The sequence below is a fragment of the Paramormyrops kingsleyae genome, unplaced genomic scaffold, assembly GCF_048594095.1.
Source record: "Paramormyrops kingsleyae isolate MSU_618 unplaced genomic scaffold, PKINGS_0.4 ups105, whole genome shotgun sequence".
In the NCBI taxonomy this organism is placed as follows: Eukaryota; Metazoa; Chordata; class Actinopteri; order Osteoglossiformes; family Mormyridae; genus Paramormyrops; species Paramormyrops kingsleyae.
In genome coordinates this window covers 45,407-73,048 of record NW_027326043.1, presented here as the reverse complement: position 1 = coordinate 73,048, position 27,642 = coordinate 45,407, and the positions used below count along the sequence as shown (strand labels likewise).

The following is a 27,642-nucleotide window of genomic DNA, read 5'->3' as shown; positions in this document are numbered from 1 at the left end:
AGCGGGGTCTGTATTATTCGGGAGAACTCGGCTGGACCTCGCTCTGCGCATGCTCCAGCGGGGTTTCGAGACCACATGCGCGCACAGAAGCGGATGGTGTTTTTCTGTTACCTAAACTAACAAAAAGATCACGATGAATTGTAGCTGTTTTATTATCGAACTGCAGACCGGATAAAACTATTTTTGCACTGTACCATATAATGCTATGTTGAAACCTATGCGTTAAGTATGAAATATTGCTATACAGTTGACTTAATTTAAAAGATGTAAGGTTGTACTTAAATGTGATTGATTTTGCAGACAGGAAAAATTATTACTGATATTCAGATTAAATGGGCATAGAAGTAGGCTACATAAGTGGGTTAGTGTCTGTGATCGAATGGTGGGTGCAAATCATGTGGTTGGCAGAGTGTTTTTATCACAATGGGAGCCTGGAGCAAATAAAACTGCTCAGACGGATACATAGCTGAGCCTGTGCTTGTATCCCATACATAGATGAGCCTGTGCTTGTATCCCATACATAGCTGATCCTGTGCTTGTATCCCATACATAGCTGAGCCTGTGCTTGTATCCCATACATAGCTGAGCCTGTGCTTGTATCCCATACATAGCTGAGCCTGTGCTTGTATCCCATACATAGCTGAGCCTGTGCTTGTATCCCATACATAGCTGATCCTGTGCTTGTATCCCATACATAGCTGATCCTGTGCTTGTATCCCATACATAGCTGAGCCTGTGCTTGTATCCCATACGTAGCTGAGCCTGTGCTTGTACCTCATACATAGCTGAGCCTGTGCTTGTATCCCATACGTAGCTCTTACCTTTGTCTGTATGTGTCATAGGAAGGTAATTTGGGATGCCAGAAAATTAATGAATTCCTGTGTCAACCTACTTGTAGAAATGGCAAAATAATTCAGTCTTATAAAACTGACGCTGATTAACTGTCGGCATTTGCCTTAGGAATTAATAGAACTGGTTTGAGATTGTATTGTTGCAGTTCTGTATCTGTAGTCATACCCATTCTTCTTTATAGTAGAATGACTTGCCTATGGGGTATCCCCAAATACTGTTTACAATTCCCAAATATTGTTTGATACAACTGAAGTTTGGATAAAAGTAAATATAATATTTAGGTTTCCTCAGAAACCGACTGCAGCAACTGAAAGCTTTAGGTACATAAATTAGTTAAATTAGTTAGTTTCCTCAAACCTTGGCCATTGAAGGATGATGTGTAAGTAATCATCACACTAAGCATGTATGAGAGTGCAGGAAAAAACACATCCAGAAACTGCAGAGGGGCTGCAAATGGTAACATTTTATTGGACAAATTAAAATATAATTTTTACATTTTATATAGAAATATACTGTATTCTTCACCTCATAGGTGCCTCTGGGAATCCCCCTCTGCTCTTTGTGAGAATGAGGTTTGCATGCTTTTGTGTGGCTTTCCCTTCTGCATTGAGAAACATGCAGTTACACTGTCTGTTGTCTCTCTATTGTCCCTGTGACTGTTGGTGCCCTACAATGGACTGGCCTTCTGTCTAGGGTCTACCCCAGCTTTGTGTCCTATATTACCTGGGGTGGGCTTCGGGCAATCCTGACCCAGATAAGCAGGTAAAATATGGATGGATGGTCTTTTATTAATAAGACAAATGAAAGTACTACCTATCTCACATATAAAGAATGCATGGAACAGCTCTCATTTCCCAAAACCACTTATCAAGGTGATGGCCCTGATTGCATAAACAACACTACACAAATGTATTATTCAATTTCAGAAAGCATCAATATGAATTGTATATTTGTGAGTCTGAGATTGCCCCACATTTTCATTTATAAATATAATACTAGAAGGTGAGATAATCTTGTTTCTTCTGCCCTGGAAGAGATCCAGTTTTTCTGTGTCACAGATGAATGGCACAAAATCACCTAGCTACTCCGTCTCATCCATTTTATAAATAAGCAAATGTGTTATTCATATCCATAAGATTCACACAGTAAAGTACTACATTGTGTACAGATGCATCCAGTGACAGAAGTGGCTCCGTTGTAACTCATAGAAAATGACAGAAGTCGACAGGAACCAATATATGCTCAGATGTCAACCGAGATCCTGCAGCGGTGACAGGAGAAGCTTTTACCACATCCTGGTGGTCTGTTGGGAGACAGTTTCCACCCTGCTGTTTTATACTCACATGTCGTTTTGCTGCAAAGTGGTCATGTGTCAGATTGTGAAAACATATCAAAGCAACATTGCAAATGACTTGTATCTATTGATGGTAACGCTAATAGAAATGAGGAATACTATCTATTGATAATACTGCATCCATTTAAATAACTTAATTCTTAACTTCTTCTTAATAGCAAAGTAGTACTTATCTTCCTTAAGTGATAAGGATTCAGTAATGTTTCTCAGGACAGTAATTCCTAAGGTGACCCCGTCAGGCTTCTTCTGGTGATAATCCAACAAAGTAGGCAGATTGTAGTCAATGTATTTATTGAGAGTTCTGACTGATGAGCGAGCACAGCAAATTACTTTACAGCCTTTAAATTCAAGCTTTCAGGCAGTAAAGTTAATTTAAAGTGTTCTCTACATCTGAGTACTATATGTAAATGATAATGTGATCATTATGGTCTGTCTAGAATATGGTTTTGCTATCCTCTCCAAAATGAATGTATCCATTATATACTACCTGCATAGTGCTGTGAAGAATATTCTATAAAACACTTTTGTATTGCAAGAAATGTAATTTTGTGTTTGTAGGATTGATTTATAATGCTGTATTGTTTTGCAAATGTACTGTATGTGAGATGGGACATGCCGGCTTGAGATGAACAATCCTATAAAGTTGGCTTTAAACACTTCTCAGTTCTCCCTTGCATATGGCAGATCTCAGTGAGGGCTTTAAACATATCCTGGTGACCTTTGGTTTCAGAAGAACCTAACCGATACAGAATTACGTCCAACAGGCAGCCTTTGAGGAAAGGTTACATCGCGCTATTGAGAAGGCCTTGCAGGGCGCTGGCTATTCACGAGGCCCATCAGCACCAGTGGAAGCATATGTGGCATCTGTAGTGTCTCTGCAGGCTCTTGGTTTAAACGGGAGCACTGACCGTGTCTTTTATGCACGCAAAGGGGGTTCTGATATACAGAAACTCGTTTTACCAGCGGGAGTTGTCGCGATGGGCCACAAATCTGTCAAGGCATTGTGGAAGGCCACCGGACACCCAAAAATGATGTGGACCATACTTTGATAAATGATCAGTGTCCATGCCGCATTCCACACTGTCCATGCCGCATTAAAGAATTACAGCGTCTTTATTGTTTGCTGTTGCCCGATATTGCGTAACTCTAACAACTCCAAAAACCTAACAATATTGTTGTTTGTCTGTTAATTTTAATGGACAGTTTCCTGTGGACCTTGGGGCTTTCCAGTGCTGCAGTGGCGATGCTGTTTTCCAGTGGGAAACGGGGATCCTCCAAAGTGGGTCATCCTCTTTGGATAATGTGGGAATCCAACATAGCAGCTCAGTCTGTATGTAGCGGGACTTGGAAGTAATGATTGACAGTCCCGGTCCCCCATCTCCTGCCGGCCGCCAGGCTGTCGGTTGTAATGTACTGGAGGGTAGTTAGCCTTAGATGTCACTCTGAACAGTCCATAAATACTGTACTATGCATGGTGACTCGGATCCTAGCTTCAGGCTATCAGGGAAATCCTTCAGTAAGCCTTCAGAACAGCAGACTTAAAGCCGACGTTTTTCCAATAACCTGTCCAGCTTGCTGCAGACGACATGCTTGCTAATATGTGACACTCGCTATTTTAATTCTGATCCCACGTAACACATACCGTGTGCAGTCATGCCCAAGCAGCTGCTGTTCTGACTGGCACGTCTGCCCCAGAGGCTAAACGTGAGAGCCTGGCATGTTGGTGACGTCTGTCACACAAACGCAGACATCTGCTTGCATTTACAGCGGGATTCAGAACGCACGGGCTGTGCTTTCGCCCATAGCCTGTTTCTTAAACAGCCACATTGAAACTTATTGTACTGGGGGGGGGGGGCTGGGGGGGTGACACTGCTTTATTTTCTATTGGTTTACAGTTAGTTCTCTTTCTGAAAGAGAACCCTAAAGGTTTGAGTTAAAGGTAAAGTTCCTAAGTTCTGTTTTCCAGAATAGTTCATTTGTGCACTGTGCACTTTTTAGTTTGCGTGTGCCACGTATATTTGTTTGCACTTTCCCTGTTTTGCACTTTATGTATGTTTATCTGTGTTCTGCACACTTGCTTCTGTACACAGAAGGATTTCTCCCTGGGATCAATAAAAGTTATTCTTAATTTTAAAAGTGTGTTGAGTTTAGTAAAAGCACGGCATCCACTTAGCTTTTTTTTTCTTAGTTATATCTTTGTGGGGACTCTCCATTCATTTCTATGGGGAAAACTCTAATCCCAACATGACGACCTTAACCCCTACCCAGCCCTAACCTTAATCATAAGTAACCAAACTAAATATTTTCGTTTTTTGATTGTGGTCACAGATCTTTTGTGGGGACATGAAAAATGGGCTCCACATTATGCACCCAAGTACACTCAAGCAAACTACACACCCCCTCCCCACTGTGGAGGTGTGATTCAGCCTGTTGAGACACCATGCTGTCCTGCTGCACTTTGATATTATTTATTTTTTATGCTGATGAAGCCATGTCCTTTGTAAAAATGTCAAAAATCAGGATATGACAAAATGTCTCATTAGCTGCATAAATATCCAGACACTTTTTACGGAATCCTATTAAGACGAAAATGAAATTGAAACATCTTAGTTTTGTCTGATGCTTCTGGGGTTCTCATAAATAACACTGAAGAAACGCTTATCAGTCACAAAAAGCACTAAAAGCCAAACCCGTGATGCATTTTTTAATTTTCTAAATGGAATTGAGAATAATAAAATCTGACAGGACTGCAGTAGAGGAGAGGGAGATTATCAGGCATTTTTACAAATTGTACATATGCTACGTAACACAAACACAGTATGAAATGGGAAAATCACATCATTTTTCATTCTGTCCTCCTGGAAATTTTGCATGAAACCAGAAGGAAGCGTTTTTAAGTCTTTGCAGCAGATATATTTTGCTGTTATACTGTAATTCATTTTTCTTTGGTAGCCTTAGTTTCACTTTACACTTTTCTGTGGATGGATATGCGGAGCGTGCTCATACAGGGTTACATGGAAGACTCTCTCATGAGATTAAGCCGTGACCTTTTGCTGCTCGTCCCACACAATTACCTTCCCTGCTCACACTCCCAGTATTAGTCTTAATTTGCCCAGTACACTGGGTTGAGGCTGAGGTGTGCCCACAGCCCATTTTTATCCATGTTTAAAAGTTTCATGAGCAGTACAGCGGCTTTATGACGAGACTGGTGATGTGGCATCATTCGTATTGTACTTCACTGGATGCAGTTCTCCCAGTTCCTTACGCTGGCTGAGGAGATGGTCTCCCACAGCACTGGAGTATTCCAGTGGTCCATGACAGATGCTGCTTAAAATCTGTTCTCCTGTCTTAGCTGATTGAGTTATTGATCACCCAGGTAACATTTCTTGCTGATGAAAATCTCAGGTCTTCAATAATCTTTCAGATGCAAGCCCCATCTTTAGTTCCAGGCCTAGTTTATCTGACATCCTATAATTTGGGAGGTACACAGATGCCTTTTACCAGCATGCCCAGTGCGTACATGTGGTGGAACTAAACTGGTGTGGAAGTGTGTGAATGTGCGTGCAGTTGTGCTGTGCCGTGTGAGGTTTTCTCCATCTGTCTGAGGAGGTCAGGAGTAATTATAGATCTTTTGGCTGGAATGTAAGCAGAGCCTGACTGTTCTCAAGTGACGTGGAGAGTGGTCCATCTCACCCAGTTTGTTATATGAAGTCTCTCAGTGTACCAGTACTGTGGTGCATTGGGAAGCACCGTTTTTGCACCCCTCTCAGTTTGGGGGTGGAAATTCTTTTGATTTTGATTTTCTCATGCTGTCCAAAGATGTGCAGCCAGGTGGGGGCGCTATTTATGATATGCCCATTTCTTGATGTTTGCATGCCCTGCAATGGACTGGCATCCTGTCTAGGCTGATTCCAGCCTCCCTTGCAACCTTGTTCTGATTAAGTGGGTGGAAAATGAATGGAGAGATAAGAATAAAATGTGTTTACATTGTATTGAATGTTTTTGAAATGATTACATTTACTGTTACTTGAGTGGCCTATGTTTTTACTCAGCTATAGAGTAATAGCAAAAGCATGCTTTTCCCTAACTTTGACCTACTTCATTAGAAGAGATGCACACATGGAATGATATTAATGTCTCTAAATCATCTTCATATTGATCTTCATATTGTGCTGAAATGGCCTCTTCAAAGGGGATGAAAATAACACACCTATGGGAAAATGAGGTCTGACCTGCTTTTGAAATTTGATCACTTCAAGTACTATTACAACCAAATGGCCGGGATTTCAGTCCTTCTCCATTACTGCATGATGGTCTCTGCATCTTCTTCCACAGAAGTGGTGACCTGAGCCACTTTGCCAAGGGTCACGCCAAAGCTAATTTAGTCATTTGCATAAAGCTGACTGGTACCTCATTCATTTTATACATTTACATAAAAGCAGATATTTGTTTGTGGGACACATAGTCTATCTCTATATAGGGTCAGCATGTTCTTGATTATATTTTATGTATTATTATTATATTTTGTGTTGGCTCCACTGCCAAAATATTGTATATTGATTTATGCGTAATTCAGCAATTCTTACTTCATTCAGTACATAAATATTACAAAGGAAGAAGCGATTATGTATTTTTGTTGCCACTTTGATATGTAACTCTCTCAGAGAGGAAGCGGCGTAATGCTCCTGTCACAATTAATGTCTTTAATAAACTTCTTATTCTTAGCCTTTCTTTTACAGGAAGAACAATCTGAATATCATCACAATGTTTCCTAAATTACTGCTGTGTCAAGATCACCTGTTTCAATCATTGGAATGAGTGCTTTGATGAGTAGCAAATGCCAGATTAATCAAATGACCCTAACTTCCAATTAAAAATTAATTTAAGAATCACCTCTTAGATTAATTTAGCAATAATGGTAAATTATAATGCCATAAGTTTTAGGAATCAGCAAAATACATTTGAAATGAATGTGTCAAAGCCAAATTGCCATTGATCAAGATCTAGGCTGATTCCTGTGTAATGATCTGTGTTTGGGATATTTACACGCATATGTTACTGCCGTGGCCTTTGTGAATTCTACTTCTAAGTGAAAGAAGGCTTCTGTTAAGGTTCTGTTACTTAAATCAGTGTTTCTCAGACCTACCGGGAGCTGAGAGGGAGCAAAAACATAAATAGTATTATAATTTAACTTCATGTCCCATGAAATTGTATTGATGAATAAGTCTGGTGCACTATCTAATAAATCAGTTGTCCTAAGGTGTGTGTTTACAACGTGCATGACAACTCACTGCCAAAGGTTTGAAATTGCTGTAATAAAAAATGCAGGGACCTATACACTAAAGTATATTTTAGGTCCTTTGAAAAAAGAAGCATTTGTAGTTTTAAATTGCCATCTTGACACAAATCCAGGAGGTACACTTATAATTTATAGTGTTAGTAGCTCTTAGTGCTGAAAGAATTCTCATCTTTATGACACTTGATTAAGAGTTTTAACCTATTAAAGAAATAAACAGCAATAATAATAAAATATAAAAATTCCCTGAATGATGCCACAATAAAACAAAGGCTTAATTGTTTTTGTTTTTCAAAGCAAGGAAATAAGTGCTTAACGTCTAATTGATACATTGGGAATTCTGTAAGCAAATTAAATGGAAGCAGACGACAATAAGCTCTGCGTGTATTTGCATATTTCATTTACATATCTTACGAGAATGAAAATATACTACATGCGGAAAAGAAAACAATGAGTGTTTCTTAAAATCTATTAAAATGCAACCAGTGAGTAGGTCAGTCTTTTATAGCATCCAATTAAATCCGGCTTCAATAAGGGCTTAGAGATGAGAGGTCTCCCACTAACAGCCAACCGTTCAGCTGCTGTATCACACGACCTGGTTATCTTTCATTCGCATCACAGCATGCTATTCCTACCACTGTTATTTAATTATATTTTTCTGTGTAAATTACTTTCGACCTGTGTAAGATAGACTGTTCTATGCCATTTCATACAGTACAAATGAGTCATGATCCTTGTCTCTGGTTCTTATAGAGAACATGAGGAGGCACTCAGGGCAGAGAGCAGGTGGCTGGCCGGACCTGGCAGCGGTCAGTAGGTGTGCATCTCTGTAAATAGTCTTTGGAAAGGAACAGGTTGGAGAAGCTCAGTCTTCTGAGGTTTATTGTTGACTGCTGTTGTTTCCGGTTTTGCTCCAAGTGCCAACCAGGCACCGATGATGCACTTTCATAAAAAGACCCAAATAACCCATAATGGAAGGTGTTCCCGCTACTGGCTTCTTGCTGAAGGCTTTTATGCACTGGCAGTCACATCCCATCAATGGTTTGCTCCAGCTGAATGGGCAATATTGCTCAGCCTGACATTTCACAGTGCAGCAAGTCTGCACTCCGAAGCTTTGCTGGTCTGTTCGTTATAATTTACAGAAGAAAGCAAATACAGCACATCCACGTGCTTTCGGAAACTTGGCAAAGTGCTGCATTAGGGGGTGTTCATTCAAAAAAAAAAAAGGAAAAAACTTTTAAAGTATAATGAGACTTAAGTAAGTAACCCAACACAGTGCAGGAGTCTTCAGCTTGTTTTCCAGTTATAGATTAATTCTGACATCTGTGCTTTTTCTCCATGTTTAAAAAAAATGTGTAAAAAAAGTGTGAATCAGCAATGTGTGAGTGGCACTTGGAACAGGAAGCTGACAGACTTCATAATTTTTGATAACTTTTCAAATCACTTTTTTTAATTAGAGCTGTAGTTAAGATTTTACCGCAGCTAATTCTAATCTTCACCTTTTGAGGGTTTCACGATGGCCCTGCTCACAGTTTCACAAGAGTGGGGACTGACAGCATTTGACACATTGACTGACTAGCTGTGCTAAGAGTCAGATGATATTCCACCAGTGGCTTTTGTGTGTGTTTGAGAGAGTGAGGGCTCACGCCACTTATTGTGACTGATAGAACTCATAACTGAACCACAGTTTCTGAAAATAGAGAGGAACATTTTAATGACTTAAAATGAACCTTTTACTTTTCATTCCCAGCAGAGATGAGTCAGCAGTGAGGCTCCTTTGATTGGGTGGAGAAGCATTAATTTCTCTCCGAGGGAAGGCCAGTAGGAGATAGGGAACAACTTAAATCTCACAGGCGGATGTTTCATTTGGCAGAAATATTATAACAATTAGCAATTGCAGTAACACTTTACTTATACATATAATGCATTAGAGATACCTTCAAGATGCATTGTAATGGTCAGTATAAGAATTAATAAAGCATTATAGCATCTTCTGTTGACAGTCATAAGGAATTATAGTATTGATTATAATACTTCATAAGCTCCATTATAATGGTTGGTATAAGAATTCGGACACTTTGTACTCCATTATGAAGATATCTATACTGCATTATAGATGAGAGCTTCATAAAGCACTCATAATGCATAGTGAACTTGCTTATAATGCGTTATGCCTCTTTACATTCTTGACATGGGCGAAACCTACATTCACAAGTAGATGTTCAACACGGAAAACATGAAGCTAATTCTGGTGGTGAGGTGGTTATGTTAACTGATTTGAGACAATGTCATCCAAGTATGTGTATGGCTGCAGTAAGACAGAAGCCACCTCTGCAAGTTAGTCTGCAGGTGGCACTATGGTTCATTCAGAATAGGTTAAAAAACAAAACATAAAAAAGACCAAGGTTATGGGGTGTTTATCGCTACAGATATGCAGCGATACATGGTTCTAGGGACCCCAGGATTTAGTTCTTTATGAATGCAATGATGCACTCTTACATCCATCCATCCATCCATCCATTTTCTGCAGCCACTTATCCTGTTCAGGGTCATGGGGGATCTGGAGCCTATGGGTACCTGAGGTGGGGCGCCAACCCATTGCAGGGCACGATCACACACCATTCACTCACACATGTACATCTATGGGCAATTTGGTGACTGGCAACCTTCTGAGTTCCAACTCAAAGAGCTGCCCCCTCCCCCCAAAAAAAAACAAAAATAAATAATAATTTCATCTTTGTCTCTGGGTGTGTTCTGTATTGGAATATATTGATGTTTTAAAATTGCATTGCTGCCATTGACTAAATGGATTATAACTTATATGCAGTCTGTGGTTACATTGTGGATAAGCGCCTGAGTGTGGCAATGCAGAGCTGACAAAGCCAAACAGAACTCAGGCAGCAGAGTGCGGGTCAGTAGCCAGCACAGCATCTGTTAATGCTGACGTCTCCCAGGGGACCTACCATTCATAACATCTGCTTTTTGCAAATTAGTTTAGCATAGAGTTTCTTCAGTGCCAGATATTTGTGGTTTGTTCTCATTCGACAGAAGACGTTTAAGGTCAGAGTGTGTCAAATATCAAACATTTTGTTTATTTTACTTGCAGTTAAGCCGACTGTCATAGACGTTGACATATACGTGAACAGCATCGGACCTGTGTCATCAATTAAAATGGTAAGTGAAAGTAATTCGTATTCACACATACACAAATGCTTAGACACAAATACACACATTTTATCATACATCCAACTGAATTCATTTCTTCTTTTTTTTTATCGAATAGCTGATAGAAGGATTCAGATGTTACAGTTTGCAGTCAGGTTATATTCCATTTCCTTTACAATTTACTGTGTAGGAATGACAGACATTGTGACAGATCTATTGTGTAAAACCAAAGACACAGAACGGCTCAGCTTTGGGAATCGCACAGAATCATAGAGAGTAGTGATATTTTGTTTCAGTTCTTCATCAAAGTAGAACACAAAAGTTACATAAGTTCTGCCAAAAAATATCTTTGTGTAGACCTTCTCTGAAAAAATGACTGAAGTTTCACTGTTATAATGCCACTTTCAGTATTATAGCATATTTTGGCCATTATTTGTCCAAAATATGTCAGATTCTTTTAAGGCACATGTGTGTAATGGACATATGCAGTATCAAAAGAATGGACTTCAAAGGTAAAAAAATAAATTGGTCAGATAGTGATTTTGTGCTCCTTACGATTACTATTGTACCAGCAATGCATTCAGTGCAAATATCAATGTTTTATTTTGTGCAGTTTGATCCAGAACAAGACATATTTATAAATAGTTTTAAATTAATTTTTATCTATTTATTTTAATCCATCAGTTCCACACAAGCCTTTCCTTACTAACATACTTCTTCCGGTATCATAGTAATTATACTTATGATCATTTTGGAAAGCATTTAATTTGCCTGAGCTACAAATGGGACATTTCATAACGAGTAAATGGTAACACTGGGTTGGTTATCTAGGTGTCTACACTGTCTGTTGCACTTAAAATGAGCCACTTTCTTAGCAGAACAGTGATGTTCATATGACCCTCCATCTCAATTAAAATAAGTCTCTAAATGGGCTACAGTTGCATGGCTAGAGTACTATAAAAAAGGCTTCACCCCTTTATCAATGGTCCTTTATTTATTTAGCCTATATAGCTTATCGATATAGCTTACTGATATAGCATTTGTGTATTTTGAATTTCTGAAATGTTTACAATTCATGTGTCCAGGCAGGTCAGACTGTTAAACCACAGCAGAAGCGCGTGTACAGAGTACATGTGTATGCTGAGGGGATTTGACTGTGACAGAGGGATCCTTGTTTTCTTAAACATCAAGCAATCTTCTAATAGATGGTTCCAGGACCCTTGACATTAACTGCACCTTCATAATGTCTTTATAATGCATTCATAGAACATTTATGCATCCATAATAAAAATAAACCATGATGAGATGTGCAGTTATACGAAAAGACTCAGTGGTAACTTGGTGTACTGCAGTCTGACGTAAATAGGAATGTATGCCCATGGATTTTCAGGCTCAGCAGTCTCCCGTGTTTGTCTGTTTTTCCATCTCCTGTAAAACAACAAACCAATAGCAGACCAGCAGTCAATAACAGTTCATTAATAAAAGAAATTAAATAAGGCTACATCAAATTGCTCACACCATCTGGCAGTCCAGCGCAGCTCTGGTGTTTAAAGATACAAATTCCAAACGGTACCCTACTTAGAATTCTACTTATTACAGCAAAAAAAAAAAAAACTGTTGTTTGAATGGGCTAATGACACAAAAGACAGTGGCGGATTGGAAAAAAAGCGTTTCTTGGTCTGAAGAATCCAAGTTCCTTTGGTTGCATGCCGATGGGAGACTAGGATACGGAGAGAAAAAGGTATCCTTATGTTTATACGTATCCGCGCTGCAGGCGGAGGAGATGTGATATATGAAGAGTGTTTTCTTGTCACACATTGGGTCCTTTGATAAAACTGCAGTCTTCTGAATGCCACAATGAACATCACTGCCAGTCTGCTGCATGTAGTTTTTGTGCCAGCAATGTATTTGGCTGTATGGATATTTTTCAGCAGGATAATGTGCCACATCACAGATGTAATGTTGTCCAGGAATGAGAATGAGTTCTACTTAATGCAGTGACCTGCCCAGTCTGCAGATATCAATCCTATTTAGCATCTGTGGAATGAGATGGAACCGGCTGTTGGAAGCTTGTTGACTGTATGTTCCAACAAACTGAGTGTCCAGAGGGGAACAGAGGTTGCAAAGAAATATTTTGAGGCATCCGGAATGTTTTACATATTTTCAGATTAAAAAAATAGTCAATATTGGAAAATATGAAAGTGGTTCTTTGGGGGTATTTCTTAACAGAGTGTACAGATATATCTTGCAGTGTGTGGTTGTGTGGTCCCTGACCACTGGATTTAATATATATTTTTTGCTTATATTAATTTTTGCATTTGATAAATATTTGACTATAAAAAAATTTGATTATGATTTAATTTAGTTAGCTTAGGTGAGACTAGGGCACTGTCCCAGGGGGTGCAAGGGTAATGGGTGGGGGGGGGGGGGGTTGGGTCACTTTTAATTTCTAAATGTTCACATAGGTCTCAGCACCCCACCCCACCACCAACCCCAAAAACACACACACATCTGCTTCCTCTACAGCATAGATAAATTTGTAAAAAAATATATAGTGAATACAATCACAATGAGTTATTATTACACATAGACATGACTAACTCAAGCCACCTTTTTAATATACTCAATGTGTATTATTTGTAATTTGTTTAGTTAAGGTAGTTTCATTAGAAAGCAAAACAAAGCAAAATTATTTCCACATTGCATGAACTTTTTGACACATTGCTAAAAAAGGCTTGACATCAGGTAAAACAATTTTTATAGTCAGTGATGGATAGAGAGAGAACTGAGCGATGGCTTGAATTTACATCAGCATATGTACATACATACATACGTACATGCATTCATACATACGCACGTACGTACATACTGTACATACGTACATACATAAGTACATACATACGTACATACATACATATATGGTGTATTTGAGAAAAAAGAGAAATCCTGGACTTTATTTTTGGCTGCTTTTCAGAACAAACTGGGATCTGGGGAGATGAATATGAACTACAAAACAAAAATGAGGCAAAACAAAAGTCTTTTTTTAAAAAACAAGAAAGATGCATTTGACAGGAACTACCAAACAAAATGGGTCTCGGGTGTCACAGTTGGGAATGCACTAAACCATTATACAGTGTGACGTACTTTAATCAGGAATCGGGTGTCACAGTTGGGAATGCACTAAACCATTATACAGTGTGACGTACTTTAATCAGGAATCGGGTGTCACAGTTGGGAATGCACTAAACCATTATACAGTGTGACATACTTTAATCAGGAATCGGGTGTCACAGTTGGGAATGCACTAAACCATTATACAGTGTGACGTACTTTAATCAGGAATCGGGTGTCACAGTTGGGAATGCACTAAACCATTATACAGTGTGACGTACTTTAATCAGGAATCGGGTGTCACAGTTGGGAATGCACTAAACCATTATACAGTGTGACGTACTTTAATCAGGAATCGGGTGTCACAGTTGGGAATGCACTAAACCATTATACAGTGTGACGTACTTTAATCAGGAATCGGGTGTCACAGTTGGGAATGCACTAAACCATTATACAGTGTGACGTACTTTAATCAGGAATCGGGTGTCACAGTTGGGAATGCACTAAACCATTATACAGTGTGACGTACTTTAATCAGGAATCGGGTGTCACAGTTGGGAATGCACTAAACCATTATACAGTGTGACGTACTTTAATCAGGATTCGGGTGTCACAGTTGGGAATGCACTAAACCATTATACAGTGTGACGTACTTTAATCAGGAATCGGGTGTCACAGTTGGGGATGCACTAAACCATTATACAGTGTGACGTACTTTAATCAGGAATCGGGTGTCACAGTTGGGGATGCACTAAACCATTATACAGTGTGACGTACTTTAATCAGGAATCGGGTGTCACAGTTGGGAATGCACTAAACCATTATACAGTGTGACGTACTTTAATCAGGAATCGGGTGTCACAGTTGGGAATGCACTAAACCATTATACAGTGTGACGTACTTTAATCAGGAATCGGGTGTCACAGTTGGGAATGCACAAACCATTATACAGTGTGACGTACTTTAATCAGGAATCGGGTGTCACAGTTGGGAATGCACTAAACCATTATACAGTGTGACGTACTTTAATCAGGATTCGGGTGTCACAGTTGGGAATGCACTAAACCATTATACAGTGTGACGTACTTTAATCAGGAATCGGGTGTCACAGTTGGGAATGCACTAAACCATTATACAGTGTGACGTACTTTAATCAGGAATCGGGTGTCACAGTTGGGAATGCACTAAACCATTATACAGTGTGACGTACTTTAATCAGGAATCGGGTGTCACAGTTGGGAATGCACAAAACCATTATACAGTGACATACTTTAATCAGGAATCGGGTGTCACAGTTGGGAATGCACTAAACCATTATACAGTGTGACGTACTTTAATCAGGATTCGGGTGTCACAGTTGGGAATGCACTAAACCATTATACAGTGTGACGTTCTTTAATCAGGAATCGGGTGTCACAGTTGGGAATGCACTAAACCATTATACAGTGACGTACTTTAATCAGGAATCGGGTGTCACAGTTGGGAATGCACTAAACCATTATACAGTGTGACATACTTTAATCAGGAAAACCTCATTTTTGGCATCAAATGAGCGCCTATGAAGGCAAGACGATACACAGGAAGGTGACGCCTCCATCTGCTTATCCAGAAATACCACAACATCTCTGGAAAAAAGTCTGAGCAGCGCATCAAGGCCCAGACCCCAGAACCTGATAATTCCTCTATAGGAAAATATAATTAACGTAGATATCACTATAATTAAAAGCCCTACAATAACATTAATTATCACCTACTGAATGAATGACAGTAACAGCTCTTTAAGATAATAGACCTAGAACTCGTCTACACAGCTGCATCGCAAACTCCCTGGTAATGCTTTTCTAAGAGGTTAAGAGGCTGCCTGTTTACACACACACACACACACACACACACACACACACACACACAGTGGCTCTTATCCTGCCAGATCATAAACATGTTAACATGAGTGCAAATGTTTATTATTTTGCTCTCTTCTGTTTGCTTATTGCTAATAACTGACTAACTGCCTGATGTTTATGATTACGTGACTGGTTTGAGACAGCACTAATTTACTGATGGAACAATAATAAATCATTAATTAACCTCTTCAATGACTTTTTTTATTACCATGCTGTTTACGCCACAGCAAAACATTTTCTGTTAACATGCAGACCCCTGTTTTTACTCTGTTCATTCATTAATCTCCAGGCCACTTTTCTGGGTCAAAGCTTGACTTAGTGATTATAATTTGTGTATTATATTTAGTAACAACTGAATTATACTTACATTTTATATTAGCAATTTTGATAAGCTATGTCAAGGCCACAAAATAATTTAAAACTATATGCCGCACAGTGTTGATCATCTAAGAGTAAATACAATGCTATTGCTATTTAATCATTTCAATTTTCAAAAATGAATCATAATTTTTTGAGAGTGCATGTCATTGATATTCTGTGTTAGTGGTAATATTGTGACCTAGGTTTGTTAATAAGGTCTTTGTCTTGTATTGCTTAGATTTTGTGAGACAGAAAGAGCCACACTAATTCCTGGCTTGGATTAAACTCAACAGTTGGGATTCCATAGTGGTTGATCATTTTCCCCAAGATAACAAATGCCAGAGGTAATGAAAATCAATGGAGTTGCTGGGTAGATGTAGAACATGGAAAGAGTTTGAGTGTGTTTCCTGCAGTTTAACACCTACAGTGTGAATCTGGTTTAATCACGCTTTGTGGGAGGGTTAATTGGCGTTTTTCAGCTCTTATATTTGGTTCTTTTCCCTTTTAAACAGGTTTGTGTGTAGTAATATTTTAGTTACACATTATCCATTGTTGCTGGCAGTTAACCTGAGCTGCAGGAAAACATGTTGCAGATAGAATCTTCATTGTCGCAATAATGCATGACATGTGACAATGTTTCTGGCTGAGGTTATGAATGAGTTCCGAACAAGCACTACAATTTGATTGCTTCTCAACAATTGGCTTTCCTCATTAATAAATATATGTCTGAAATACTGCTAATGTGGGGTCATAAAAAAGCTATTTTTAAATGTCTGGGTAATTCTATTTCCAAGGCAACGGCGTGCAAATCACTTGAGTGTGGAAACCCTGGCTACATGTGAGCCTGAACAGTTCTTTTGGAGGAACATTGAAGGTAGACCAGCAAAATATAAAGACTGGATCTCCGCATAATACAGTGACATCCAAGAATTAATGAAGAATGGTCCTTCCGGAAGGTTCTTTTTGAGGTTTCATATTTTTCAAAAACGAATTTTAAATTTAACACTAGTGAAATACTTTTTTTTAGATATGTGGATAAAATGTGTAAATTTGGTAAATTTGGCTGGATATATAGTTATTATTCAAATATTTAGTAAAAATTTGTCAGTCTTTAAACTTAGTTTATTACATAAATTCCATGAGGACATGTAATACAACTTTTTAATATTTCTGGCATAAAACCTGTATTGTCCTTAACATGTTCATTTTATTATTTTACTTCTGTGAATGTTTTGGAATAATTATGAGTATAATTTCAAATAGGCCTTTGAAATAATATTTGCTGCATAAATGCATGATTTTTGGAAGCACACTGCAGTGGACATGTCTTTGAACAAGTATCCAAGCGAGAGAATTTCCCATTGATTTCCTTTGTGTCCCGCGGTGGGTCTGGGGATCTGTCCTTTCATTGTCAATCATCTGCTCCATTCCTTCAATCTCAATTCTAGATATTTAGAGGCAGTGTCCAGTGGGCAAACCTTATTGAAAGACTCACTTTGGAGAATATAAAGATTAAATCCACTCAAATGAACTCAACCATACAAAATACAAGATTCATATAATATGAATGAGGCACCAGGGGTATAATAATAATAACGTTAATGGATCTTCCTGATTACTGTTGAGATTTTGTGTGACCAAGTGAGGTTGTCTGTTACAATGACTCCCAGGAATTTGAAGCTCTTCGTTGGTGCAGACGGTCTTTGTGGGCAACCCTCCCTAATGTCCAGGTCATTAGTCTTGTTGATGTTTAGGGAAAGATTGTTTTCTTGGCACCACTCTCTAGGTGCCTGGCCTCCTTCATGTGGGCCATCTCATTGTTGTTTGTGATCAACCCTTTGACGGTGATGTCATCGACAAACTTTATTATGCAGTAGGAGCTGCGTCTGTCACACAGTCATGGGTAACAGTGAGTGGAAAAGGGAGCTCAGCTCATGGGGCGATAGTGATTGAGGGAATCTTCATTGTTCTTCTTTGAAACCGGGATAATATTGGTGTTTTTAAAAACATAGAGTGATTAAAACTATCTATAAAAATAGCTAAATTGTCTCTGCAGGTTTTTAAAATACAACCTGGATATCCATCAAGATCAGCTGCTTTGCGGATGTTGACTCATTTACAATTCATCCTTGTGTCATTGGCAGAGAAATTGGAGTCGTGTGGTGCTCTCGGAGATTGCACCAGAGGATCCTTGTTATCAAACTCAAAGCAGGGAGAGAAAGCATTCACTTTGAGATGGGATTTAATTTTCATTTTATGATTTGTGAGAGTCTGAGTGTCTTGCCACAACTATTGAACACGAGTGCTGCCGTGTGAGTTTACAGTTTGGTGTAGTATTGAATTCAAGCACATTTCATTGCCTTTGGAGAGCATAGTTGCATTTCCTGTGGATGGTTGAGTTTCTGGAATGGCATGGTACAGGCCATCATTTTCTCATGTATGTGGTGATCCACGGATTTTGGTTTGGAAATGAACATATTGTCTTTGTTGGAACACACTGCTCTGTGTGTGATGAATTCCATGGCAACTGGTGTGTTTTCTTCCAGATAAGATGAATATCCTCTGAACATGCCCCAGTCCATAGAACCAAAAAGGTCTGGCCACTTCCCACATGACTGGCTCTCCATGCTTCAGGTGATAACTGAAAATAGTACAGAGAGGTGGTCTGACTAGCTGAGGTTCCAACATGGTAAAAACAGAAGGCATGTTTGCTTGCAGTGTAACAGTGCTCCAGAGTGTTCACATTGTTACTACAGGGTGCAGGGGATGTGCTCTTAATATTTGGGTAGACCTTATGAAAGTCCCCAGCTATGAAGAAGTGTTCTTCAGAGTGCACATTTTCCTACACTGTTCAAAACACTTAAGGGAAAACATTGATGAACAAAATATTCAAATTATAAATCTTTATTGATATATATGCGTAATTCATTGCAAACAAAATGATGTAACAATGGTCAAGAGAAACCAAAATCATTAACCCACTGACGGCTGGATACAAAATCACACCAAAAATCGAAGTAAAACAACTTAAATCACAGACTGATCCAAGTGTGCCATCTTGTTTCCCTTAAACATGTCTGAGCAGAGGAGTCTGGTGCCTGCAGAGTTTCATCCACACTTAAAAACTTGTGTTCCATCTTGTTTCTCTTATTCACGTTCTCCAGCACCATTATAAGATGACTTCTTTACCTGAGCTACTATGAAGATGAGGTCCTTTGTTTATTTGCTGGTAGGACAGAACCCACGTTGATCCACTTGAATCAAATGTTCAACCATTTCTCCAAACCTCTTATCTGGTAACTCTGATCTTAGTTATACAAGGTATCTCATACTCTCAAACGATTCTTTAACGTTGGGGTCACACTGGTTTGCTGACTCGGCTTGCCTTTCATGCAACAGTAAAGAAGCTCTGTAACCACAGAACCCTAGCAGTCTATGTTGTTTCCAATAGCTCACTTTTACTTGATGGACATAAATTTAATTATTGAGTTGATCAGCAGGGATGGGCTCAATTTACACAATGGATTCCAGCATCACAGCCCCCAATGAGGGACGTCTAGCACTGAATGGGCTTCTTCACAGTTTTGCTTCCACTTGACTATGTATTTGGTAAAAATGAACATTCTGCTATTGTTACTCCATTTCCGTTTTGGCTGCACATTCCCACAAGCTCTTACAAGATGCCAAATAATGTTTCTAGGCACCTTTGATACTTACAGATAATCCGTCTCCTTGAACTTTCATATGTCTCCCCAAGACCAAAGTTTTACCTGAGCAATTGCATATACTGTGACCTGATTTTCAACCTTCATCTGAGCTTCTAAAAAAGGCATTCTCACACAGAATGTTACATATTTCACAAGTTTTGGAAAATAATAGGAAGTATAACACAAAATCCAAATATTATTGCAGGCAGATTATTGGAATATTATACTTCAGTTTAAACAGATGGAACTGCTTGCAAATTAGGGTATTTTGTTATATTACAATAATTTTGCTTTGTGACGTGATCATAGTATAAAAAATGATAAACATTATCCAGACTTGTCCTTTCTTTTCTCTACTGCAGATAAAGATACTGCACATATTCAAGGAGCAAAATTAGGGCATTGGAACTGGGTCTTGAAATGCTAATGAACAGCATTACATGCTTGGATGCCATCCTCCTTGCCACATGCTTGGATGCATAGCTTGGAGATGACTGGCTGAGGACCCCTAAATAATATGAGGGAGAGTCATCCATTGGATCTAATCAAAAGATCCCAGCAGTGGCCCTAATCTCCCACCTCACATTTCTCCGCCTCACAGTTGACTCTTCACAGCCTCACACCACACTTCAGAAAAAGGGAACTATGCCAAGATCCTCACAGCAGCACCATGTAATTTGTGCCTGGAGACATTCTGTCTGCACTAGCCACATGGCAGGGTGCTCCACAGGATTTGTTTTCACATTGAAATAGACTCTCACTCTGTCAACCCATATGTTAAAAGAGGAAATTATTCCGAAGGAAAATAACAATCTTGGTAATGTGCCATTTCAGTATTTCATATTGCTGCATTGATGTGATATCCGCAGAATCTATATGTGTGATTGTAAGTCGGGTTTGGCTTTCCACTCTCCTCTATTACGCCTGTCATTGAGCATTTAAACTCTATCCATATGAGACTGTGTTTGCAGATCCCCCTAGTGGCTAATCTGGGCAATGCTCTCTAGAAAAAAACAAGCTGCTATTTAACGTGTGCTTTTAAATCTGATCTATTAATCACCTTTATCACACTTTAAAAAAGAATGATTAATATAAACAAACTGTTATGTTTATGAATGCGATTAAATAACATGAAATATTATCCTTGTTCTGCTTTGACCTAACATTGTCCCTCCAATAAAACAACCAGTGACGTAATCTAATTTTGTGCATTTTTTTCACCGCTATATGTCAAGTTTATGTTATTGCGTTTAATTTTGTTACCCATGAGGGATTTCAGTAATAACAGAGACCCATTATTGTCAGATTTCCAGTCACAGCTTTTCATCATTTGCGTTATTGTCCATAGATTCTGAGTTTTGGCCAAATTTATGTGGTGTTGTAGCACTGTGTTGCATTATTTGTCTAAAGTGTCAAGGCAGAGACCCTGAGATGCATTGTGTGGTTGTGTCATGGGCTTTGATGAGAATTTCACTTGAATCTGTCTTGAGACAAAGGATCCTTCAGGGATTCAGAGTTAGACCGTACACACATACATCTAAACAAAAAAAAGCACAACACAGCGTCTGCAAGACACAGGAGAAACAGGTAAAAGTCCTCGTGCTGCAGGAGTGAAGGCCTTGTGCCTTTTAAACAGTACTGCTAATGGAACTCAACCTAGCATCTGTCACAACAGGGAGAAGCCAAGTTTGGAAATGGCAACAATGTAGAAGTCATGTGGAGTTGCTTGGAGAGGTAGCAGTGTCCCCCTGGCATGGTTAACTAGCAGAGGTATCAGATCAGGCAACGTGCCACATGCACACGTTACAGTAGGTGACAAGGAAAGGGAAGAAAGTTTACTGGTGATATAGGGGAAGTATCATTTAGATGGCTAAAAGGTTGCACTAAGGGACGTCTGGAAAGTTTGATTAGATAAACGAAGAAGGTTAATTCTTGGCAGGGTCTCCTGGTCATGTGGTCGCTCTTTCTGGTCCCCATGACATTCCAGGGCTGCTTGGAGTCCTTGCCTGTGTTAAATAATAGAAAATTTTAATAAAAAATCATATCAAATGCTCCATTCAGCTTTATTAAAATGTTATGAACTCTTAACCTCATTGTCATAACTAACTGAAAAATAGAAAATGTTATAGGCACATTTCAGCATTTCAGCAGTGTTCAGCAGTGTTCAGCAGTGCTCTTAAAATGACTGTCATTAAGTTTCAGATTAAGATCACAACCACCACCGATGCCCCTGCCTAAAACCGTCTTGCGAAAACGTAGTTAATGTATTATTTTTGTTTGTTACTTTATTAATTATAAAATTAAGTATGAATTATGCATTCTGTATGGTTCAGCCATTTCAGTGCTGGCTCTCCAGACATAGAGAAATTTGCCTTAATATATCTGCCTTAATATATCTCCAAAAAAGACCCTTTTTAGTCATAAGATAACCAGGAATGTACTGTACCACCCATGGGGTGTCCTTGCCGAGTAACAGCAAAAGACACATGAATGAGATGGAAAGATAGATAGATAGACAGACAGACAGATAGATAGATCGATAGATAGATAGATAGATAGATAGATAGATAGATAGATAGATAGGATTAATGCTGCCATTTTTGTTTCTGCAGCATACTTTAACACTTTTATGGAGCAGCTTTTGACAGTTAAAATGAATGGATAATACTGATGAATAAGTGAAGAAAGAATAAGCATGTATCTGTTTATGTTTTTAAATGACAAAATGAGCAATTGACTTGGATGACTGACTTTAGTCATTGTAGGCTATAAATAAGACACGAAGGAAACGTAACAGGTAGGTAAACAAAAAGATAAGAGCTTGCGGTTTGTTTCTGTTTAATCATGCAAGCACAACATGTTTACATTACAGCTGAGCCCCTCATCCAAAGCAGCATATAAGTGAGGAAGCTTGGTATCTTGGAACATGGTCAGTGAGCGTCCAGTGCCCCTGCTGCAGTTGGGGTTAGCAGTTGAGACATTCACACACTGCGTAATCAGTGCAGTAATATGATACTAAGTTCTGGAATTAAAAAAACGTCATTTGGTCTCTATATCAACTGTGTAGCTGTAGGACATTGCATAATATCTAAAAAGTTGTACAAATATTTAGACTGGCTTTTTGTGTAGTACTTTTTTCCAAAGCATGTGGTTGCAATGACCAGCATGGTGGCTCAGTGATTCACAATGGTGCTTCACAACTCTGGGACTGGGGATTTAAATCCCGCCCCTACGCCCATAAGTACAGTAGGGAGTTTGCATATTTCTCCCATACTGCTCAGGTTTCTTCTGGGCACTCTGGTATCCTTCGGCAAGCCAAAGACGCACTCAGGTGATATAGAATGTTGGAATTGCCCCTTGTGTGTGTCTTGCTATGGACTAGCCTCCCATTCTATGTGCACCTGTACCTTACACCCTGTGCTGCACAGGATAGGCTCTAACTCCCTCATGACCCTGTACTGCAGTGTTCCCCTGTCCGGTCCTCAGGGACCCATAGCTGGTCCACATTTTCGCTCCCTTCCAGTTCCTGGGGAGGTGGGAGGGAGCAAAAACATGAACTGTCTGTGGGCCCCCGAGGACTGGATTGGGAAACACTGCTGTACGTAAGGCAATGAAATATGAATAGATATTGCTGTATAGAGCAATGACTCTTTATTAAATGTGTACCTGCTTCAAGGATGTACCGGTAATATTCGTGCACTCCAAGGCCTCCTCTGCACCTTACTGGAATGGTGAACATTTTCGTATTTCTAGTGATTTTAATATAAAAAGATTGTACAGTATTTCTTGAGTAACTTAAAATATGCCACAAGATGTACAAGGGAGTATTTGTACATAGCCATAAAGCAGGGTTCCTTATAATCTGAATGAAAACAGATCCACTTAAAGTGTGGGGGGAAACTACTGCATGCATTGATCTTGTAGAAAAACAAGTAAGATTTCTTGGTGATATTGTTCTGTTTTTCGCCCTTGGCTCAATAGAAACATTTTAGGCATTGTGAGATGTGTAGGATGTGAAATCTGATTACCCATTTTCATATCCATACAGTTTATTAACCCATCCTCTTATTATAAAGTAAAATTCTCCTGCCACTCATAACCAATGTTTTGTTGATGGAAAAGCTTGCCGTTCTTAGCATAAAGGCACTAATGGAGATATGGATAATTTTTTATTCATCTGGGTTTCTTCTGCTTACAGATATTTGTATTTAGGAAAAGCACAATGGGTTTAATTAGCACAAAGGAGTGAGGAGATAAATTAAATCTTTAATTTTAATTATGTGGTGTTCACACAAATCCAAAGTATTGCATGACAGCAAAATGATCTCTGATTCTTTGGTTTAAGGCAATACTGAAAGGGAAGATCGAGTCTTCAGCTTGTGCCAAAAATACCCCTTTCCATGCAGTAAATTGTGTACTTTTGGATTCTCCAGTGAATATCCATTAATGCAAATCTGGTGTAATGTGATGCACAAATGACAACATTATAAGCAAAAGCATGTAATTCCTGCCATCAACACAGCTATGCAAAGCTAATAAGCTAACAGCTCAGCTGGAGTGACAGACAGTATGTAGCCACGTCAAACCACAATATAGCAATTAATTAATGAAAGTAATCATCTGACGTCCAAGACTGCAAGTTCTGATGTAGAATATATGTATGGTTTGTTCAAAGAATGATCAATCAATCTAAATCAAGACGCTTTTATGTGGCAAGATTGAACGGGGATGGGGTGGCGGGGGGCTTGCGACTATAAAGACAAATTTGCTCAGTACTTAGTGAATGGAGAGTTATCAAAAATACACATTGTATAGCATGTAGATACGCTACATTTTACATTCATGCTTGTGATTTTTTTTTTTTGTCTTTTCCCTCTTATTTTAATTAGCACCTAAGTCACTTAGCCATGGAAGAACAGAATGCCTTATGATTAGTCGTATTCATAACATATTCTATTTAAGATATTGTGCATCATACACTGTTTTGCACTGTAAGTTATGCTTTCAAGCTTTAATTCAGAAGATGGTTTATTTCCGGTCTCTTCCAGGTATAATATAACATGCAGATCTGAGACTGTGCTGTTGCTTAATGACAGTTATGCAGTTGTACATGATTTGTTGATCTAGAAACATTTTATACAAGATTTCACACAAAATTCAGCACTTTACAAACCTTCAGCATATGGCAGCTAATTTTGATTTTCACTTTCACAAATCAGAAATCATAAAAATTATTTTCTCTTTCCCTTAGTTTGCCACAACCCCCTTAGTCATTATTTTCAGTTTTATCATGCTTTTAAAACCACAACATGTCATTAGAAAGAGTATACATTTTTATTTTTAAAATACATGACATAGCCTCAATTTATTGGTAGCTTCTAGTACGGTGTACGTAAATGATTTCGAGTCTTTAGGTTTGTAATTTGACATCTGACATTACAAGAATAGGATGGTTTGCGTTGCTCATTAAAAAAATGATATAAGTGATATGAGTGTGTGTATGTGTGTTTGTATATATCAAGCGCAAAAACAAACAAAAAACGGGAAAAGGGCTTTGAGGAATAACAGTAAACAAGAAGACATGGATTGTGGGATACTGCACACAGGTAAGCGCATGTATTAGAGGTTTAATGACTGAACAAAAAGCTTGGGAGAAATTGGCCCACAGGTTGCAGGTGCCAGAAGCGTTCTCCGCTGTGCCCTATTTTTGTGTATCGTTCATAACTTGCAGTCCTCGGGAAGTCATTTTTATTCACGATGACTCATTTGTGTATTTTATCGTTTACAGGAATACCAAATCGACATCATTTTTGCCCAGACATGGACTGATAGCCGCCTTAGATACAACAGTACGATGAAAATATTGACTTTGAACAGCAACATGGTTGGGCTAATCTGGCTGCCTGACACCATATTCAGGAATTCCAAAAACGCAGACGCTCATTGGATTACAACACCCAATCAGCTGCTCAGGATATGGAATGATGGGAAGATACTGTACACACTAAGGTAAATACAGCAGTCTTTCTTTTATAAAGAGCCACACACACACACACACACACACCCCGCATCTTGGGTCAGCTAGATCCCTAAAGCTAAAGGTGAGTTTTCACTCCTCCCTTATATAATCATAATGACTGTGACACAGTTGCCCATGTCACGGCTATTATTTTCTCCTGGTCAGTTTCGATTACTTATGAGGTACAAAATGGTTCCTGTTAAGTTCCCCTATTTGCAATTTTGTGTAATTATCTTTAGCCAGAAAAAGGCTGATTATAGTTTGCAAGATAAATGCGGCAGATTGAATGTAACAGATGGTTTACAGACAAAGGTGACAGCAGTGAATATCTGTATTTGTTTTGTTCTAGTGTTGATCCTTTTCACACTGCATTCAGATTTCATTGAAATAATTGCATTTAAATGTTAATGGGATAATTAGCTGGCTTATTACCTTTTTTAAATACAAAGTGGTTCGTAGCTTTTCCGAGAATGCCAAGTTTGATTTCCGACTAATTATTTAGAGTAGAACAAAAACATATTTACTAATAAACCTAATAATTGTGGATTTTTAAAGTAAGAATAAACAAGAAATTATGTAAAAGGGTTTTATATATTTTGGTTGTCCTCCTCCAAAAAGAAAAACAATCATATTTTTATTGTTAGATAAAAATGTTAACTAAATCATTGAACCCTAAGACGAACCCACATTAATTTGCAAACACAGACACATCCCAAAGCACAGTCATTAATCACTTTCCAAACAATGAACATGATTAAGTATATTAAGGTTTGATTGCGATAGATTAAATTAAATTGGTGAAAACACTCTATGTTATAACAGCGACTACTATTGAAAAAAATGTATTCCTGGAATATAAATATTTGTGAATACATATCCATCTAATTTTGTGAACAGAAGTCCATCAGATTTTTAGAATTAGCTTTAAACATTTTTTCCTTAATGGTCTTAAGCATAATAGTCCTAAAACTTTAATGACTTTTATATATGTAAGGGAAGACATTGACCTTATCTTGGCGCAGCATGTTCGTCTGTCTCCAGTGCATTATGGAGTATTTCCACAGCGATTCTATGATTGATGCAAATCAGTAAGTTGGGTTAACGAGACCAAAACCTGGACAGAAGCCATAATTGGAAATCAACATTCATGGCCACTGGAAAATTTGTATTGGCAATATCAGACAATTCATGGATAGGGACACCTAAATGTCACTTTCCATTTTAATTCTTCCCCCTCTCTCCCAGTAAAGCCAAAGTAAACTTGGGTGGCATTTTGTGTTGCCTCCTGAGAGCTTGTTGGCCATCAAACCGTCACTATCTTATGGCCCACATCCACATTGACAGTGCCAGTCAATTCTTTTCCCACATCCCCTTATTGCACTAACGCTATCAAAGGAAATGTGACCATTTATCACTGCGCAGAAGATACTGTACAAGCACCCCAGCAATATGTGCAGTTCAGCAAAAAAAAATTCTTACATTAAACTGCTCAGTACAAAGTGTGTGAATTATCTTCAATAACCAGGTCATGATTTCTGTTAAGAGACATTGCTGTTGAATTTTTCAAATGTATTTTTCTGTTGCTTCAATCACCACAGAAAGAATACCATTCACTCCCATTATATTCCAGAGAAGCCTGACATTTCTACGGCCGATATCTCCACAATTAGGCAACTCACTAAAGCCAATCTAAAACATCATTTTACAGTTTTGGACCCTTTAAATATTAAAAGCAATATGGAAATGATTTAATTTATGCTGGAGGATGCGCACAGGTTATAGGCAAATATGACATCATTTTACATAAGAGACTTAAGCATCCGTGGATTTTGGTATTCAGGAGTGTTACGGTGGGGCATGGTGAAGAATGATGGGGC

The 27,642-nt window shown here is 38.7% G+C and overlaps 1 protein-coding gene across 5 annotated transcripts in view; it reads left to right on the top strand.

Moving 5' to 3' along the window:
• Nucleotides 1-27,642, top strand: part of LOC140577527 (gamma-aminobutyric acid receptor subunit gamma-3) — a 50,558-nt gene that overhangs the window by 2,050 nt on the left and 20,866 nt on the right. For 3 of the 5 annotated variants that reach the window (XM_072708494.1, XM_072708493.1, XM_072708497.1), the window contains exons 3-4: nucleotides 10,609-10,676; nucleotides 25,535-25,755. In XM_072708494.1, coding sequence (XP_072564595.1) covers nucleotides 10,609-10,676; nucleotides 25,535-25,755 — 289 coding nt within the window. Of the gene's footprint in view, nucleotides 1-8,311; nucleotides 8,320-10,608; nucleotides 10,677-25,239; nucleotides 25,353-25,534; nucleotides 25,756-27,642 lie in introns of those variants that run through there. The other 2 variants (XM_072708495.1, XM_072708496.1) reach the window with 2 other exon arrangements.